Genomic DNA, 17,132 nt, shown 5'->3' with positions numbered 1-17,132 from the left:
TGTTGTATTCTATCAGAAAAATGACATGTTTGACTTTATGAAAAACATATTGGTCAAGCTCGGGCACTTAAATGTTTAGGCGCATTTTCCAACCGGTTAGGTACATAATCCTAACAGTGTCAACATAACTGGAAATTTGGAGCCTAAATTAGCCATAGCTCTGTGAGAGAGCAAGATTGAGGTAGCATAATGGTGAACACTTGAACCGGATTTTAACTTCCCTATCAAACGTTTTACATTTTGAGGAATTTGAGCGGGACACACAGAATAACAACATGGAAAAATAGATAAGTGTTTATTTATTTAGCTTTGCACCATTGTTTCCCCACCAAAGAAAGTATGACACTTCCTGAATAGAGAGAAATAGTGCCTACAAAACAACACCAATATTTACTAACTCCATGGTTCGTTGGACAAAGCCTATGGGGGGAAATGAATGGCGTCTTTTGTAGGAGTTTTGGATAAAGGCCGAAAATAAGGTCTGTGGTAAACACAGGCTTAGGAGATCTGACCTGTTTTTGTTCTATGAGATAATCTTTGTCAGCTAACTAGACTTTGAGGTTTGAAACATTTATGTAATAATAAACAAAACGTATATAAGATCTCCTAAGCCTGTGTTAACCTCCGACCTTATTATCGGCATTTAACCCAAAACCCTATTCTTTCCCCATTTTAATTTTCCCCCATAGGAATGTCTGCTTTAAAGGACTACAAGCTGGCAAGCTCTATGTGGTGGCATTGTAGGAAGGGGCTGTTTTTAAAGGAGCAGTACAACAAAATAACAGGGTGGGAAGTGACATCAGGGACACACAGAATATCTGAAATAAAATAATAAATACAATAATCATGAAAAACAAACTTTTGAAGAGAGAGAAATGAACTAGGACTATAAAATAATGAAGAAAGCTTTTAAATATTTGAATGGGTTCTATTTCTCATGGACGTTGATGGATAACACTCGAGTTCATGGCAAAAAACACCTACATCCACTGGAAAAAAGTGTGCAAAATGCATACAATTACCTTTTCAAGATCCACATTTTTGTGTTTTTACGGTAAGACACTTGACCTTTTTATATTTAAAGCTTTTTGCAATCAACATTTTACACTAAATAAGAAGTGATAGTTCATGGGAACAGAAAAAGCACCATGTAGGATGATGTTATCAGACAAGAGTCATATCGATAGGGTGCTTCAATTGTTCAACACCACCTCAACATCCATTTTTTTGGGTAATCTAAATAAAATGATAATAAAGGGGTGTGTTTCTTGTTATTGGGAGGGGGGGGGGGGGGTATGATCAAATTCAATGTTAAAGTCCATTTTCAGAAATTCTACACATTTTGCTGAGTAGAGAACATATTTCTCTACTCTACATATTTCTCTACTAAGTAGAGAACAAATTTCCTGCAATTATACACATTTTGTCTTGACTTATGCCATGTTCATACAATATCTGGTTGAATAACAAAATCAAGAGGGGCCCCCAAAAGGCCAGAGGGGGGCCCTTGGAAGTGCCCTTCATGCCCTGTCGGTAATTCATCCCAGATTATTGCAACCTTGTGTATTCTACTACCAACAGTAAATTGAGACTGGATTCCTAAAAATATTATCCTTTTCACAAGGCCCCTTGATGGTAAATCTGCAACTGATACCTAAACCATAGGACAAATGGTAAGCCTTCTTGCGTAAACATTTTAATTCATAGGTCTATGACGGAACATGAAGGCTCTCTTTCATTAAAGTTTTCAAAGTACTTCATAAATGTAAAATGTATTGCCTAATTAAATAAATAGACATGCTTTTCTGTAATCTCTGAAATATGGAATTATGTCAGACCTCGCCACTTCTATAGAATACATGTATTATGATCAAATTGAACTCCGTGTGCAGACATTGATACAATCATCTGGACTGTTTTACAGAGACATTTAAATCAAACTTGATTCGGTAAATTAGTCCGTGTTCCTTTCCATTTCTTACATCTTTGGCAATATTCAGACACGCAGCACGACTGCAAAGAAGACCACATGGAACTCAACCACGGGTCCTTGTAGATGACGTCAATACGTCACGTCTGGAAGTAGCCAGCCAAAGAGGGAGTAGTCCACTGTTCAGGCGACCGAAGCGTTTGAATTTAGCTAGGTACTACCACTAATATTAACCTTGTACTATCTAACTTACTAGCTGCTGTAGGCGATTATCAACAATGTCATTGCCAGACGATGTTGGATGGACATGGTCCCCGGAGGAGACAAAGGCGCTGATCTTCGTATGGTCAAACGAACAGATTCTTCTGAAGATGGTGCAAACGTACAGAAACAAACATGTTTACAGCGAAATTTCGGAGCGGCTAAAGGACCTTGGTGTCAAACGGACGTGGAAGCAGTGTCAAAATAAGATGAAGGCCTTGAAGTGGAGATACAGAGAAACACTGAGGAACCCGAGCAGCAGCCGACCGTGTCCGTTCTTTTCTGAACTGCACGAATTTCTCGCTGCCATGCCTGACATGCCTGAGTCTAAGGAAACCGACGATGAGGAAGATAATGGTAAGCAAATTGAAATTAGTAGTTTTCAGTGTCGCTATTGATGTGAAAATATCTGATGTGATTGGTCAAAAGACCAATTGGTGTAAACCCAGTCACACAGATCATCGTTTTCAAGAGTTTAAGGATGCATTTAGATGGGCAGCCCAATTCAGTTATTTTTTTCCCCCACTAATTGATATTTTGACCAATCGCATCAACTCTTCTCACAGAAACTCTTTTACAGAACTGATCTGATTGGTTAAAAGACCAATTAGTGAAAAATAAGATCAGAATTGGGCTGCCTGTCTAAAGATTGTAACGAGGCTTAATTGCGACCAGAAAAAGGTTCAAAAGAGAGAGCAGAGCGCTGGCTGGAGGACAAGTTTAGTTGAAATGGGAATTCGTCTTCTGTCTTTCCCAATATCCCCCAGACAACACACACACACACGCGTTGAGAGGCACAGTGTGCAGCACCCCTGGATGGAGAACAGCTGGGGGAGTTTAAGTGCCTTGCTCAAGAAAAACTGGCCCTGCTGTTATCAAAATAAAATTCTGATCGGATTTGGGCAAGGTGGGGAGGTTTAAAAAAAAAAAAAAAAAAAACTGTCTGAAAATCAAAGCTTCATTATGTTAAATTGACTGTAGTATAGGTTAGTTGTTATATTGAAGAGTGTCAAATAAATGCATGTAAGCTATTTTTATTTTTTTTAATCGTAGTTACCTTCATTCATGTAGTTTACTCATTTCTGTTTCACTGACATTGTAGAAGTAGTAACAAACTGTCCAATAGATGGCAAGCTTCTAGGCTACTGTACGGAGTGAGATAGCTGCCAAAAGGTTGAACATACACTACTGTTCAAAAGTTTGGGGTCACTTAGAAATGTCCTGGTTTTTGAAAGAAAATCATTTTTTTTGTTCATTTAAAATAACATCAAATTTATCAGTAATACTGTGTAGACATTGTTGATGTTGTAAATTACTATTGTAGCTGACCTGTTGCACCCTCGACATCCACTGTGCTTATTATTATTTGACCCTGCTGGTCACCTATGAACATTTGAACATCTTGGCCATGTTCTGTTAATCTCCACCCGGCACAGCCAGAAGAGGACTGGACACCCCTCATAGCCTGGTTCCTCTCTAGGTTTCTTCCTAGGTTCTGGCCTTTCTAGGGAGTTTTTCCTAGCCACCGTAGTTCTACACCTGCATTGCTTGCTGTTTGGAGTTTTGGGCTGGGTTTCTGTACAGCACTTTGAGATATCAGCTGATGTAAGAAGGGCTTTATAAATACATTTGATTGAAACAGCAGATTTTTTTATGGAATATCTATATAGGTGTAGAGGCCCATTATCAGCAACCATCACTCCTGTGTTCCAATGGCACGTTGTTAGATAATCCAAGTTTAGCATTTTAAAAGGCTAATTGATCATTAGAAAACACTTTTGCAATTATGTTAGCACAGCTGAAAACTGTTCTAATTAAAAAAGCAATAAAACTGGCCTTTAGACTAGTTGAGTATCTGGAGCATCAGCACTTGTGGGTTTGATAACAGGCTCAAAAAGAACGTTCTTCTGAAACTCGGTAGTCTATTCTTGTTCTGAGAAATGAAGGCTATTCCATGCGAGAAATTGCCAAGAAACCGAAGATCGCATGCTCTGCACTTTATTTGGCTCGTAGGCAAATAGTCCTACATGAGGCTATAATGGCTCTATGACTGCATGCCTCCAGAAGGGGTGCTTTTCCTAAGGCGCATGGTGCTGTGGTGCTGCATGGAGATCACAAACTCTTCAACTGGGCAGCAGTGTGTCGATGGAGGGAGTAGCCTATACGGTGACTACCTAAGACCACTGCGACAGCGTTATTGTAAAGTGTGGGAATAAACTTATGCCAGACTACGTTTAACCTCTCCCGTGTTATTTTCAAAGTCTGTGTGTTCATTACCCGATTCATATAAATCATGTCAAATTATTTTAACTTCATATTAACCCCTCCTACAGAATATGCTTTGGCAAAATTTAAATTTAGTGATGAAATCAATATAAAAATATTCTAATATATTTTGAGTAGCAAAGACTCCAGTGGCCATACATAACTCATAGATTCACCAAACATCTATTATTGTTCCATGTTTTATTATTCCTGGTAGATACTACTGGTTATGATTCATTATTCCTGGTAGATACTACTGGTTATGATTTATTATTCCTGGTAGATACTACTGGTTATGATTTATTATTCCTGGTAGATACTACTGGTTATGTTTTATTATTCCTGGTAGATACTACTGGTTATGTTTTATTATTCCTGGTAGATACTACTGGTTATGATTCATTATTCCTGGTAGATACTACTGGTTATGATTTATTATTCCTGGTAGATACTACTGGTTATGATTCATTATTCCTGGTAGATACTACTGGTTATGATTCATTATTCCTGGTAGATACTACTGGTTATGATTCATTATTCCTGGTAGATACTACTGGTTATGATTTATTATTCCCGGTAGATACTACTGGTTATGATTTATTATTCCTGGTAGATACTACTGGTTATGTTTTATTATTCCTGGTAGATACTACTGGTTATGTTTTATTATTCCTGGTAGATACTACTGGTTATGATTCATTATTCCTGGTAGATACTACTGGTTATGTTTTATTATTCCTGGTAGATACTACTGGTTATGTTTTATTATTCCTGGTAGATACTACTGGTTATGATTCATTATTCCTGGTAGATACTACTGGTTATGATTCATTATTCCTGGTAGATACTACTGGTTATGTTTTATTATTCCTGGTAGATACTACTGGTTATGATTCATTATTCCTGGTAGATACTACTGGTTATGATTCATTATTCCTGGTAGATACTACTGGTTATGATTCATTATTCCTGGTAGATACTACTGGTTATGTTTTATTATTCCTGGTAGATACTACTGGTTATGTTTTATTATTCCTGGTAGATACTACTGGTTATGATTCATTATTCCTGGTAGATACTACTGGTTATGTTTTATTATTCCTGGTAGATACTACTGGTTATGATTCATTATTCCTGGTAGATACTACTGATTATGTTTTATTATTCCTGGTAGATACTACTGGTTATGTTTTATTATTCCTGGTAGATACTACTGGTTATGATTTATTATTCCTGGTAGATACTACTGGTTATGATTCATTATTCCTGGTAGATACTACTGGTTATGATTCATTATTCCTGGTAGATACTACTGGATATGTTTTATTATTCCTGGTAGATACTACTGGTTATGATTTATTATTCCTGGTAGATACTACTGGTTATGTTTTATTATTCCTGGTAGATACTACTGGTTATGTTTTATTATTCCTGGTAGATACTACTGGTTATGTTTTATTATTCCTGGTAGATACTACTGGTTATGATTCATTATTCCTGGTAGATACTACTGGTTATGTTTTATTATTCCTGGTAGATACTACTGGTTATGATTCATTATTCCTGGTAGATACTACTGGTTATGATTCATTATTCCTGGTAGATACTACTGGTTATGATTCATTATTCCTGGTAGAGACTACTGGTTATGATTTATTATTCCTGGTAGATACTACTGGTTATGTTTTATTATTCCTGGTAGATACTACTGGTTATGATTCATTATTCCTGGTAGATACTACTGGTTATGATTTATTATTCCTGGTAGATACTACTGGTTATGATTCATTATTCCTGGTAGATACTACTGGTTATGATTCATTATTCCTGGTAGATACTACTGGTTATGATTCATTATTCCTGGTAGATACTACTGGTTATGTTTTATTATTCCTGGTAGATACTACTGGTTATGATTTATTATTCCTGGTAGATACTACTGGTTATGATTCATTATTCCTGGTAGATACTACTGGTTATGTTTTATTATTCCTGGTAGATACTACTGGTTATGTTTTATTATTCCTGGTAGATACTACTGGTTATGTTTTATTATTCCTGGTAGATACTACTGGTTATGATTCATTATTCCTGGTAGATACTACTGGTTATGATTTATTATTCCTGGTAGATACTACTGGTTATGATTCATTATTCCTGGTAGATACTACTGGTTATGATTCATTATTCCTGGTAGATACTACTGGTTATGATTCATTATTCCTGGTAGATACTACTGGTTATGTTTTATTATTCCTGGTAGATACTACTGGTTATGATTGCAAACAGAGCCCAGAGAATGGGGTGGTGCAATACTGGATTATTCATATTTTGATAAGGTGCATGCATGGGTATGTCTACGTCATTTTTTAATACGGTGTTATGCTTGTTCGCGTGTGTTATGTTTGTTCGCGTAGCACCCCTCACAGACCGTTTGGTGTACGTTTTTTGTTGTTGTTGGTGAGACGAAACTGCCCAAACTCTGAAAGGTATTATTGTATATGTCAGAATTGCAACACAAGATTTGTTCAAGCCTGCAATGTTAGTCTGTAATCGTAACATGGTGTTTGTATGTTCACAGATAACAAAATTACGTTTCACGCATGGCTTTTCTTACGATCCTAACGATACATACGCTCAACCTTTTGGCAGGTATTTCGCTCCATACTACTGCCACCCACATTAGGCTACTCAGCAACAAAGCCACATGACATGTAAAAGTCCGATAGTCCGCAATCGCAATAAAGGTGGCTTGGAACGTCAACAAAGCGTTTCTTTCCTACCAGGTCTTCCTCTTCCTCTGTCGTCTCTGCGTCTTCTGGTTCCTCCATTGCGGCTGGTGTCTGCAGCTCTATGGCAAGTAGTTCAGCGCAGAGACACAATGGACTACGGGTTGGTGGAGGAGTTTGTGACCACTGTGTTGGAAATAACCCCTGATCTGATGAGTTACAGAGAGAAAGTCCAGCTCGTCATGGGACTGCGGGCACAGGTGAGAAATTAAGAAGGGGTGTGGTTGAGGTAGGAAGTTGGGTGACATTGTCCGCATGTAGGGTTCCCTTGTGAAAGAGACCTTGGTTTCAATGGGACTCCCCATAAAGGTAAAAATAGAGAATCGCATCAGTTTATTGGTTTAAGGGCCCCTAAAACTAGACCATATTTTTTGGTACTAAGTGGAGGTATGCCATATAACTGATTTTACAATGGGTTCTGCAGCATGAAGGTTCCACGTAACCAATCATTTTTGCTGCTCTCTCTGATCATGCTCTCTGTCACAGTTTCTGTGTAAGCCAAACAGCTATGGTCTTTTCACGAAAAACAAGCGCCCCTGCGGGCGTAGCCAGTATGGCGACTGAGTGACATGGCTTCACTTGATACAGGCTTTGACTTTATAGTATATAGCACATACTAGAACATTCCTATATCGTACTCACTGCCAGATTGGTTTGCGTCCAAAATGTTTCAGTGTTACTTGTTTGTTGCCAGCTGGTTCTGGAGTTGTGTCGCTCTGATCATTCAGCCGACCCGGAGACCATCCAGCCACACCTGAGCAGGATGAGGACCTGCATCATCACTCATAGAGAAAAGGAGGTGAGTGCCAGTCTGTGATCAAGACTTGTAACTCTGCCGGCCAGGTTAATTGACCTACTGTGTTATGTATACTTTCTGTAGATAGATACAGAGGTGGAGGCATCAGAGTCAAACTTCTTGGAACTTGTACAAACTCTTCTCGATGACCCACTTGAGAGGGAACACTTCTTCCAGGTTGGTGTGAGAACAATATTTCTGCTAAACTGACATTGAAATCTAGGAGTTAAACTGAACAGCAGTGCATGCACAATCTATTCCATATCCTATTCCATTGAAATCCTTGTTACTGGCTTACTCCGTACTGCTGAACCTCAACTTGCATTAGCTAATATTGAGATGACTTGTATAGTTACTAATTATGTCAATAGGATGCCTCACACTCAATTAAGAATGCATTTATTTAATCTGTTATACTCGACTCTTCTAGGAAGTTTTTCCAGAGGAATTTGGCCCCATGTATGACACGGCACTGCAGACTCTGATGTGGGAGTTCCTCTCCAGGCTGGAGAAACTGCTCCCAACACCAACATTTCAACAGGTATGAGCAATTTGGGAAGAGCCGGCGGTGTCAGCCTTGGCCGATTTTTTTTAATTGATGTTGTCATATTGCTGAGTGTACCATACATTCTTGTTATTTGGTCAATTGAATTTGTTGCACATTTTAAAACCACCTCCCGTTCTCAGACTGCATCCTGGCTCAGACCTGCCCCCTCTATGCTGAAGGAGTGTGCACAGTCTGTGACTCAACCTCAGCCTTTGAAGACTCTCCTTCAACACCACAGATGCCATGGCCATTTGTTCACTAATGGTAGGCTTTTTTTCCCAGCTCTGTTTTCATAAGTGGAAAATAAACATATTTACAATATAAACAATATTACATTTCAACCTGCTACAGTGGACGGGAACTTTTGCAGAGATGCTCCCATTGTTTGACAGGAAACCTGGGCATATGCTATGGGTGACGCTCTGTTTCTATTTTCAAGGTATCGATTTGGTAAACATAGGGCTGGAGAAATGTAACCACTTATACGCTCGTACACGACGCTATGGATGCAAGGACTGACCATCCATGATTCCAAAATTATAATTTTAACCATGTTGAGGCTATAAAGTGTTTGTTTACAAGTATGTTTACAAATAATGGATTAAAACAAGCATATACAGTGCATTCGGAAAGTATTCAGACCCCTTGACTTTTTAAGCATTTTTGTTATGTTACAGCTGTATTCTAAAATGTAAATGTAAAATGTTTTTTTCTCACCAATCTACACACAATACCCCATAATGACAAAGCAATAACATACCTTTAGGCTCTTCCTAGAGCTGTCCGCCCGGCCAAACTGAGCAATCGGGGAAGAAGGGCCTTGGACAGGGAGGTGACCAAGAACCCGATGGTCTCTCTGACAGAGCTCCAGTTCCTCTGTGGAGATGGGAGAACCATCTAGAAGGACGAGAAATCCTTGATGTTAACCTGCTCAGGACCTCGGGGTGGGGTGAAGTTCACCTTCCAACAGGACAGTGATCCTAAGTGCACAGCCAAGACTACACAGGAGTGGCTTCAGGACAAGTCTCTAAATGTTCTTGAGTGGCCCAGACTTGAACCCGATCGAACATCTCTTGAGAGACCTGAAAATAGCTGTGCTGCAATGCTCCCCATCCAACCTGACAGCTTGAGAGGATCTGCAGAGAAGAATGGGAGAAACTCTCCAAATACAGGTGTGCCAAGCTTGTAGCATAATACCCAAGAAGACTTGAGGCTGTAATCGCTGCCAAAGGTGCTTCAACAAAGTACTGAGTAAAGGGTCTGAATACTTATGAAAATGTGATATTTCAGTTTTTAGTTTTTTTTTATATGCTTGCAGAAATTTCTAAAAACCTGTTTTTGCTTTGTCATATTTTGGTATAGTGTTTTAGATTGATTAGGAAAAAACAATTTGATACATTTTAGAAGAAGGCTGTAACATAACAAAATATGCAAAAAGTCAAGGTCTGAATACCTTCCGAGTGCAATGTATATTCTTCAAGAATCAATGAGTATATATCATGAAAGTCACAGGAAGGCAAAATATTTGATTGTTTTCTCTCTTTTTTTTTTCAATGTTTCAGGTTGTGCTGATGATCGCATCCTCTCTTCACTGTCTCACACGTTCTCGGAGAGGGTGGAAATGGACATTGATGAAGCACGCTCACATAGCCAGTCTGTAGCCACATGTGCACCCAGAAAAGAGAGGGACACTTTGATAGAGCAAGATCATGCAGGGAAGGCGCTGGGGAAGAGTTTGGACACGTTTAAGAAGGCAGTGGAAATGACTGATAGAAGGAATGAAGAATGGGGAGAGAAGAACTATGAGGAGAGACTGCAACATCAGTTGGCTTATAATGTTTTACAGGTCGAGATTGTAGATGGAGAAGACATGTCCTCAACGTCATCGATGACAGCAGATGACGTCGGATGGACCTGCTGGACCCCCGATGAGACAACGGTGCTCATCTCTGTATGGTCAGATGAACAGATTCTTCATAAAATGGAGCAAAGTTATAGAAAAAAACATGTGTACAGAGAAATTTCGGAGTGTTTAAAGGAGCTTGGTGTCAAAAAGACGACGAAGCAGTGCCACAATAAGATAAAAGCCTTGAAGTGGAGATACAGAGAAACACTGAGGAACCCGAGCAGCCGACCGTGTCCGTTCTTTTCTCAACTGCACAAATTTCTCGCCGCCATGCCTGACATGCCTGGGCCCAAGGAAACTGTCAAGGTTTCAGATGAAGTCGTGTCTTTGAATCAGGATGAAGGGCCCGTGGATGTCGAGTCGGAGCATCTAAATGAGGAAATGGTTTCTAGAAAAGGGAAAGACGAGACCCTCACCAAAACGCAAACAGAAGAGGGAAAGAGGGATGATGCTTTTTGCAGCCCTCAAAGTGACAGCAAGATGAAAATCCCCCCCAGAAAACTTTGCAAACAGATGGTTGAAGATATGTCCTCAACAACATTGGTAGACAATGATACACGGACCTGGACCCAGGAGGGGACGAAAGCACTGATCTCTGTATGGTCAAACAAACAGGTTCTTCAGATGATGGAGCAGAGTTACCGAAAGAAACACGCGTACAGTGAAGTTTCAGAGCGGCTAAAGAACATTGGCATCAAAAGGACGTGGAAGCAGTGCCAATCAAAGATGAAGCACATGAAGCACAGCTACAGACAAGCACTGAGGAACCCAAGCAGTAGTGGCCGAGCGACCTGTCCGTTCTTTTCTGAACTGCACACCTTTCTCGCCGCCATGCCTGACATGCCTGGGCCCAAGGAAACTGTCAAGGTTTCAGATGAAGTCATGTCTTCAGATCAGGATGAAGGGCCTTCTGTGGATGTCGAGTCGGAGCATCTAAATGAGGAAATGGTTTCTAGAAAAGGGAAAGACGAGACGCCCACCAGAGAGCCAACGGAAGAGAGAAAGAGGGATGAAAGTGACAGCCGAATTAATATTGGAAGAAAACGGGCAGTTGAAGATGTGCCTGATTTGGAACTTCAGCCCGTAGTGCCGCAAACCCAAGTTGATGACAACGGTCTTGTGACAGGTGAGTAAAACATTTGTATATTTTTAAACAATATATTTATGACGTATGTCAGTTGTGTGTGTGTGTGTGTAGAATTAATTCCATGGTTTAAGTTAGGGGTATGTCAGTTGTGTGTGTGTGTGTGTGTGTGTGTGTAGAATTAATTCCATGGTTTAAGTTAGGGGTATGTCAGTTGTGTGTGTGTGTGTGTGTGAAATAACTGGGTTGAGAGTGACATCTCTGTGTTCTTTAACAATGGTACTTCTCTCCTCTCAACACCAGGTGGTGATCCTCGTCCTGCTTCCCATACCACGGGGCAGTCTTCTAAAAGAAGCAAACGCGCCAAAATATGCTCCTTATGTGGGAAGAGTTTTGTTGAAGCAAAGGATTTGACAACACACATGAGATCTCACACTGAGCAGAGCCCTCACCAGTGCACCCAGTGTGGGGAAGGCTTTGACCATCTGGACGACTTACAAAAACATTGGCAGAATGATTGTGAGGAGATGATGAAACAGGAGGTCAATGAACATCAGCATGGAAAGGACAGGATCTCGGGAGAGTCCAGTAATGCAAGTACTGATCCAAAAACATGCCATTTAAGCCATGAGACTTTTCAAGTTCAGTATATGTTGAGAAGGCATCTTATTGTGTTTCACAAAGGCAGAAGACTTTTTAAGTGTCCTCTTTGTCTGAAGGCTTTTGCCTTCCTTAGTGCTTTGAAGAAACACCAGAGTAACAAAAGAGATTGTCCTACAAGTGAAGCCGTCAAAAAAGGGAAGGAGTTGGGGTCAAATAACCCTTCTGCACGCATAACTCCAGGACTTCCCTTAAATACAAATAATTCTAAAACGTGCCCTGTATGCCATGCAACTTTTTCACAAACGTCTAGTTTGAAAAGCCACTATTTTTACCATCATGCCCCAGACAAAAGCCGCTTCAAGTGTCCCCGATGTTTGAAGGCTTTTGTATCCCACAGTCAAAGGAAGAGACACCAGCAGAGCAAAAGAGGTTGTCGGTTAGATAGAAGTCACAAAAATGGGAGTAGGCCAGCATGGTCGACGACTCGTAGGGAAAAGAAAAATGAGATTCCTCAGCCGTCCAGTACAGCAATCCAGGAACCAACAACCTCTCAAGTTCCCACCACTACAGCACAGTCCTCTAATAAAAAGACAATTCCCAAAGCATGTCCCGTATGCCAGAAGACTTTTAAATTTGAAGCAACCATGGTAAGGCACATTGCTTCTCACCAAAAGGAAAGTCTCAACAAGTGCTCTGACATCTTGAAGTGCACCTTTTGTGAAGAGATCTTTTCACAGGGCATGGACCTGAAGAGCCACTACAGTCGTACTCATCAATTTACGGGACCGTTCCCATGCCCTTCTTGTCAGAAGACTTTTGTTTCGTTAACTGAGCTGCGCTTACATCAGAGAAATGAGTCCACTCCTTACCAATGCTCTGTGTGCCAGCGATTATTCCGAACACAGTATACCCTGACTATTCACGAGCGAATTCACACAGGGGAGAAACCATTCCTCTGCGCCGAGTGTGGAAAGGGTTTCCGAAGTGAAAAACTACTACAATCACACTCTAAGAGTCATGTTGAGGGAAAACCCCACTCTTGCTCCACTTGTGGGAAAAGGTTCCAGAGAAGAGAGCTATTGAAACAACACATGTTACATCACAAAGATGCGGCTTTCATCTGCCCAGACTGTGGGAAGAAGTTTTTTCAGTTGGTATGGTTAAGAAGGCATATGTTAATCCACACTGGCGAGAGACCGTTCCTCTGTGATCTCTGCGGGAAAGGTTTCAAATCTACAGCTGAATTGAGGATACACACCCGGACACACACTGGAGAACGGCCATTCAAGTGCCAAGAGTGTGGAAAAGGTTGTAGGCAGAAGAGTGAGCTGCAGGAGCATCTACGGAGACACACAGGGGAGCGGCCGTATCCGTGCCCCGTATGCGATAAACGCTTTTATGTCAGCAAAGATAGAAAACGACATATGCTCATCCATACTGGAGAGAAGCCGTTCAAATGTCAAGAGTGTGGCATGGCGTTCAACCGTAGAACACTTTTGAGGGTACACCAAAAAAACAAGTTGTGTTTATATAGCCATACAAGTCCCCTACATTATACCCCCCTACATTACACATCATTGTAATGTTCGGGATTTGTGGTCCTCGATCAGTGTTTAATGAATCCAAAGTAATCTGTTATATATTGCTCATTACATTTGAGAAAAGTAATTGTTACGTTACATATTACTCGTCATCATATGAGCGAAGCCCCACCGAGGCGCTATGCTCGGTGCTGAATCCTTCATTCACAATTGGCAATTGATAGCCTAATATTGTCATCCATCAGACTATTGTGATTTTAATCTGGTCTGTAGGCGACATCTATTATATGTGTGAAATTAGTTTTGATCTGCCATTTGTCAACTGTCGGGTGAAGGAAGGGCAGCGGGGGGGGGGGGATATATGTCCTCCTAAGACAGGGTAATGAGAAATTCAAACTACAGTGGGGTCTGAAATTATTGACACCCTTGATAAAGATGAGCAAAAATGTCACAAATATTTGAAATACTGAGCTATATTGTATGTTTAAAAAAAAGGGAAATATTATTTTATACTAATACAATTGCTCAGATGAAGAGATTTTGTTGAACAATTCTTTTATTTTATTATTTAAAGGTAGGGGTCAAAATGAATGCCTCACGTTTATTCCAGATCCTTGATATCCTTCGTCTGCGTTTATGGACCGCCCTCTTCAGTTCAAAGGTTAGGTTTTCAATGGGTTTCAATTGCAAAATGGCATCATACTTGGAAAGATGGTTTAATCTGTGGACATTTGAGGCTTGAAGAATGATTGATGGATTGGCCACTGCGGGTGATAATCCAGCATTTGCAGAAAGAGAAAATTAGGAGTGTACAGTACCAGTCAAAAGTTTGGACACACCTACTCATTTAAGGGTTTTTCTTTATTTGAACTATTTTCTACATTGTAGAATAATAATGAAGACAGCTATTTTTACTCACATGTACGGTACAAATTATACATACTGTACCAGTCAAGTTTGGACACCTACACATTCAAGGGTTTTTCTATATGTTTTACTATTTTCTACATTGTAAAACTAGACATTGACATCAACTATGAAATAACACATATGGAATCATGTAGTAACCAGCCAAGAGTGCAAAGCAAAGGGTGGCTACTTTAAAGGATCTCAAAAATAAAATATTTAGATTTGTTTAACACTTTTTTTGGTTACTACATGATTCCATATATGTTATTTCATAGTTTTGATGTCTTGTCTTACAATGTGGAAATAGGAAAAATAAAGAAAAATCCTTGTGTCCAAACTTTTGACTGGTACTGTATGTATAATTATTTAACTGCATGTACCGTACATGTGAGTAAAAATAGCTGTTAGTAGAATTATGGTTGTCCATTAGTTTAGTGCAATCAGGAGTGGTGGTGGGGGAATACATTAAAGGGGATTAGAAATTATGCCAATTTCATTTATATAATTAGGAATTTGAATACTAGAATGTTCATGAACCTTCTTATGATGGTCCAAAGGTCAGTCATATTGGTCAGGGAGTTTGTCAGCATGGTTTGCCAGTGCTGTGGTAAGATATTGTGAAGAATTTACCTGCACTGTATTTTTGTTAGCTTGCAAGACAGTTTCAGAGGAATGACTCCATTTTTTTTATTAACCGTAAATATGCCAACATTCCATTCAAACAATTTGGTCAATCCACAGCCATACACTGTCTCAAATCAGTTGATAGGATTTAAGCCGAAACCACACAGAGCGACGGTGTCAATTTGCTTGCGAGAGTAGCGCGCGTGAATTCCATATTAAACGGTTGTATTTTTATGTTCGCTATGTAGCCCTTGTCAATTCTTGTTGTGTTCCTTTTTGACTCACTTTATATGTCCTACGGGAGCCACTGTATCGGCCTCCTGTTATGTTGGGTCACAAGGAGAGTTGTAGCTACCCTACTGTAGCGGTTTATATAAAGAATTTAGCTAGTCTCATTCTTTCTACATAACAGTATTCTCTCTTGGACAGAGTTCCTTCAGTTTCCCAGCCATAGCCTGCCTGTGTTGAAATTAACAGGTAGGCATAAAGTTATTGTTTTCAAATTTGTATTATTGACACTGGTAGCTAAACTTAACACAAAATAGACACTTTACTATAATTGTTCATTCCTGACATGCACACCGTTTTATTTTCTGGCAATTTATCTGCTCACGTTACCAGCATTGCCTTGTGTAGCCGCGAGAAAAATTAACGTGCTTTCTAACTTGAAACACATGATGCAGTTGACGCAGTTGACGCTCGCGACCCATCTGTATTCTCTCATTCCTGCTTGTAAAAAATAAAAATGATTTTCGTTTGATTTGGGCTTGACAAGTTGTAAATGCAACACCTACTGATATTGTATCATATAATGGCACTCACAGCTTTCCAAGAACAAATCTGATATTTATACAGAAAATATGTATAAAATTCATATAAACTGTATTTATTAGATTACAATATTTTAGGGTGACTAAAATCCCATTACACAATTTATGACATGCCATGCTTTTTATTTTCCTACATATGTAAAAGCAGGAAATGCATCACCTATGCCTTTACTGCCATTCATTCTAATTAGACTGGTTTTGGATTTCTCCCTGACCAAGATGGCTGCCATTTTGGTCCCATTATGGAACTTTGAGGATATATGACATAAGCCCTCTAGTAATATAATAGGATCTCTATGGATGGAACCCGCAGATAAGATTGTTGGTTTAGATGTGTGCTTGAGTTCTTATCTTGCTGGAAAATCACTTGCGGCCAAGTTTCAGCATCCTGGCAGAGGCAACCATGTTTTTTGGCTAAAATTATCTGTTACTGGGTAGTTCAGGATGGCATTAGTTTTAATCAGCTAACTTACTTTCAGGGGATAAACTAGGTGGCAATATCCAAATATTGGTTGATTTGTTAGTCATCTATGGCTACCTGGTCTCAGACCATTTCTTATTGTTCTGTACGTAAATCTGAACCATTTTATTAAGTATGATATTTTACATCCGCGCAGATTGTCCACTAAAGTAAACTGGGTGAACTATATTATTTCCCTCTGTTTACTGTCATAAACCTACATGGGGTGTGTTTAGTACAGTGTAGTCAAAGTGAAACTCAAGTTCTCATAACCTGTTGTCCGCCTTTGCTATTACTGTATCTTTTTACAGTGACGTTAGATTGGAGGGAGGTATATGGGTCTTAAAGGAGAGAAACAAAGGATATGTGGATATCAAAAGACCACTATAATACCTAACAAGTTCACAAGATGTGCATATTAATTTGAAAAACAGAAGAGACAATCATTGATTGAAAAAAATGGAGGGAAACTCATTCAACATGGAGCGATCGGGGTTTGTTTTTGAAACAGGATTCATTCTCCCCCTTTGTTCCAGCTCTATAACTTTTGTCCATGTGGTCCCCCTGCCTTTCCCCCCTAAATATAT

At 39.6% G+C, this 17,132-nt stretch overlaps 1 protein-coding gene across 3 annotated transcripts; it reads left to right on the top strand.

Annotated features, from left to right (window-relative positions):
• Positions 1–286: 286 nt before the first annotated feature.
• LOC110496197 (uncharacterized) lies at positions 287–15,494 on the top strand. 3 transcript variants are annotated; one of them, XM_021571955.3, is made up of 8 exons: positions 287–2,548; positions 7,243–7,445; positions 7,940–8,044; positions 8,126–8,218; positions 8,472–8,582; positions 8,729–8,852; positions 10,151–11,620; positions 11,882–15,494. In XM_021571955.3, the coding sequence occupies exons 1-8, from the start codon at positions 2,209–2,211 to the stop codon at positions 13,762–13,764; spliced, it is 4,329 nt and encodes a 1,442-aa protein (XP_021427630.3). In that variant the 5' UTR covers positions 287–2,208; the 3' UTR covers positions 13,765–15,494. The 3 variants fall into 3 exon arrangements, with proteins under 3 accessions (XP_021427630.3, XP_021427632.3, XP_090064749.1); XM_021571957.3 differs by lacking the exons at positions 10,151–11,620; positions 11,882–15,494 and adding an exon at positions 9,028–9,223; XM_090208623.1 differs by lacking the exons at positions 287–2,548; positions 7,243–7,445; positions 7,940–8,044; ... (1 more) ...; positions 8,472–8,582; positions 8,729–8,852 and adding an exon at positions 9,355–9,760.
• Positions 15,495–17,132: the final 1,638 nt, after the last annotated feature.

This window comes from Oncorhynchus mykiss, chromosome 18 (genome assembly GCF_057628025.1).
Source record: "Oncorhynchus mykiss isolate SJ-2025 chromosome 18, ASM5762802v1, whole genome shotgun sequence".
Taxonomy (NCBI): Eukaryota; Metazoa; Chordata; class Actinopteri; order Salmoniformes; family Salmonidae; genus Oncorhynchus; species Oncorhynchus mykiss.
The sequence above is the reverse complement of the archived record's forward strand: the minus strand, read 5'-3'. Positions and strand labels throughout refer to the sequence as shown.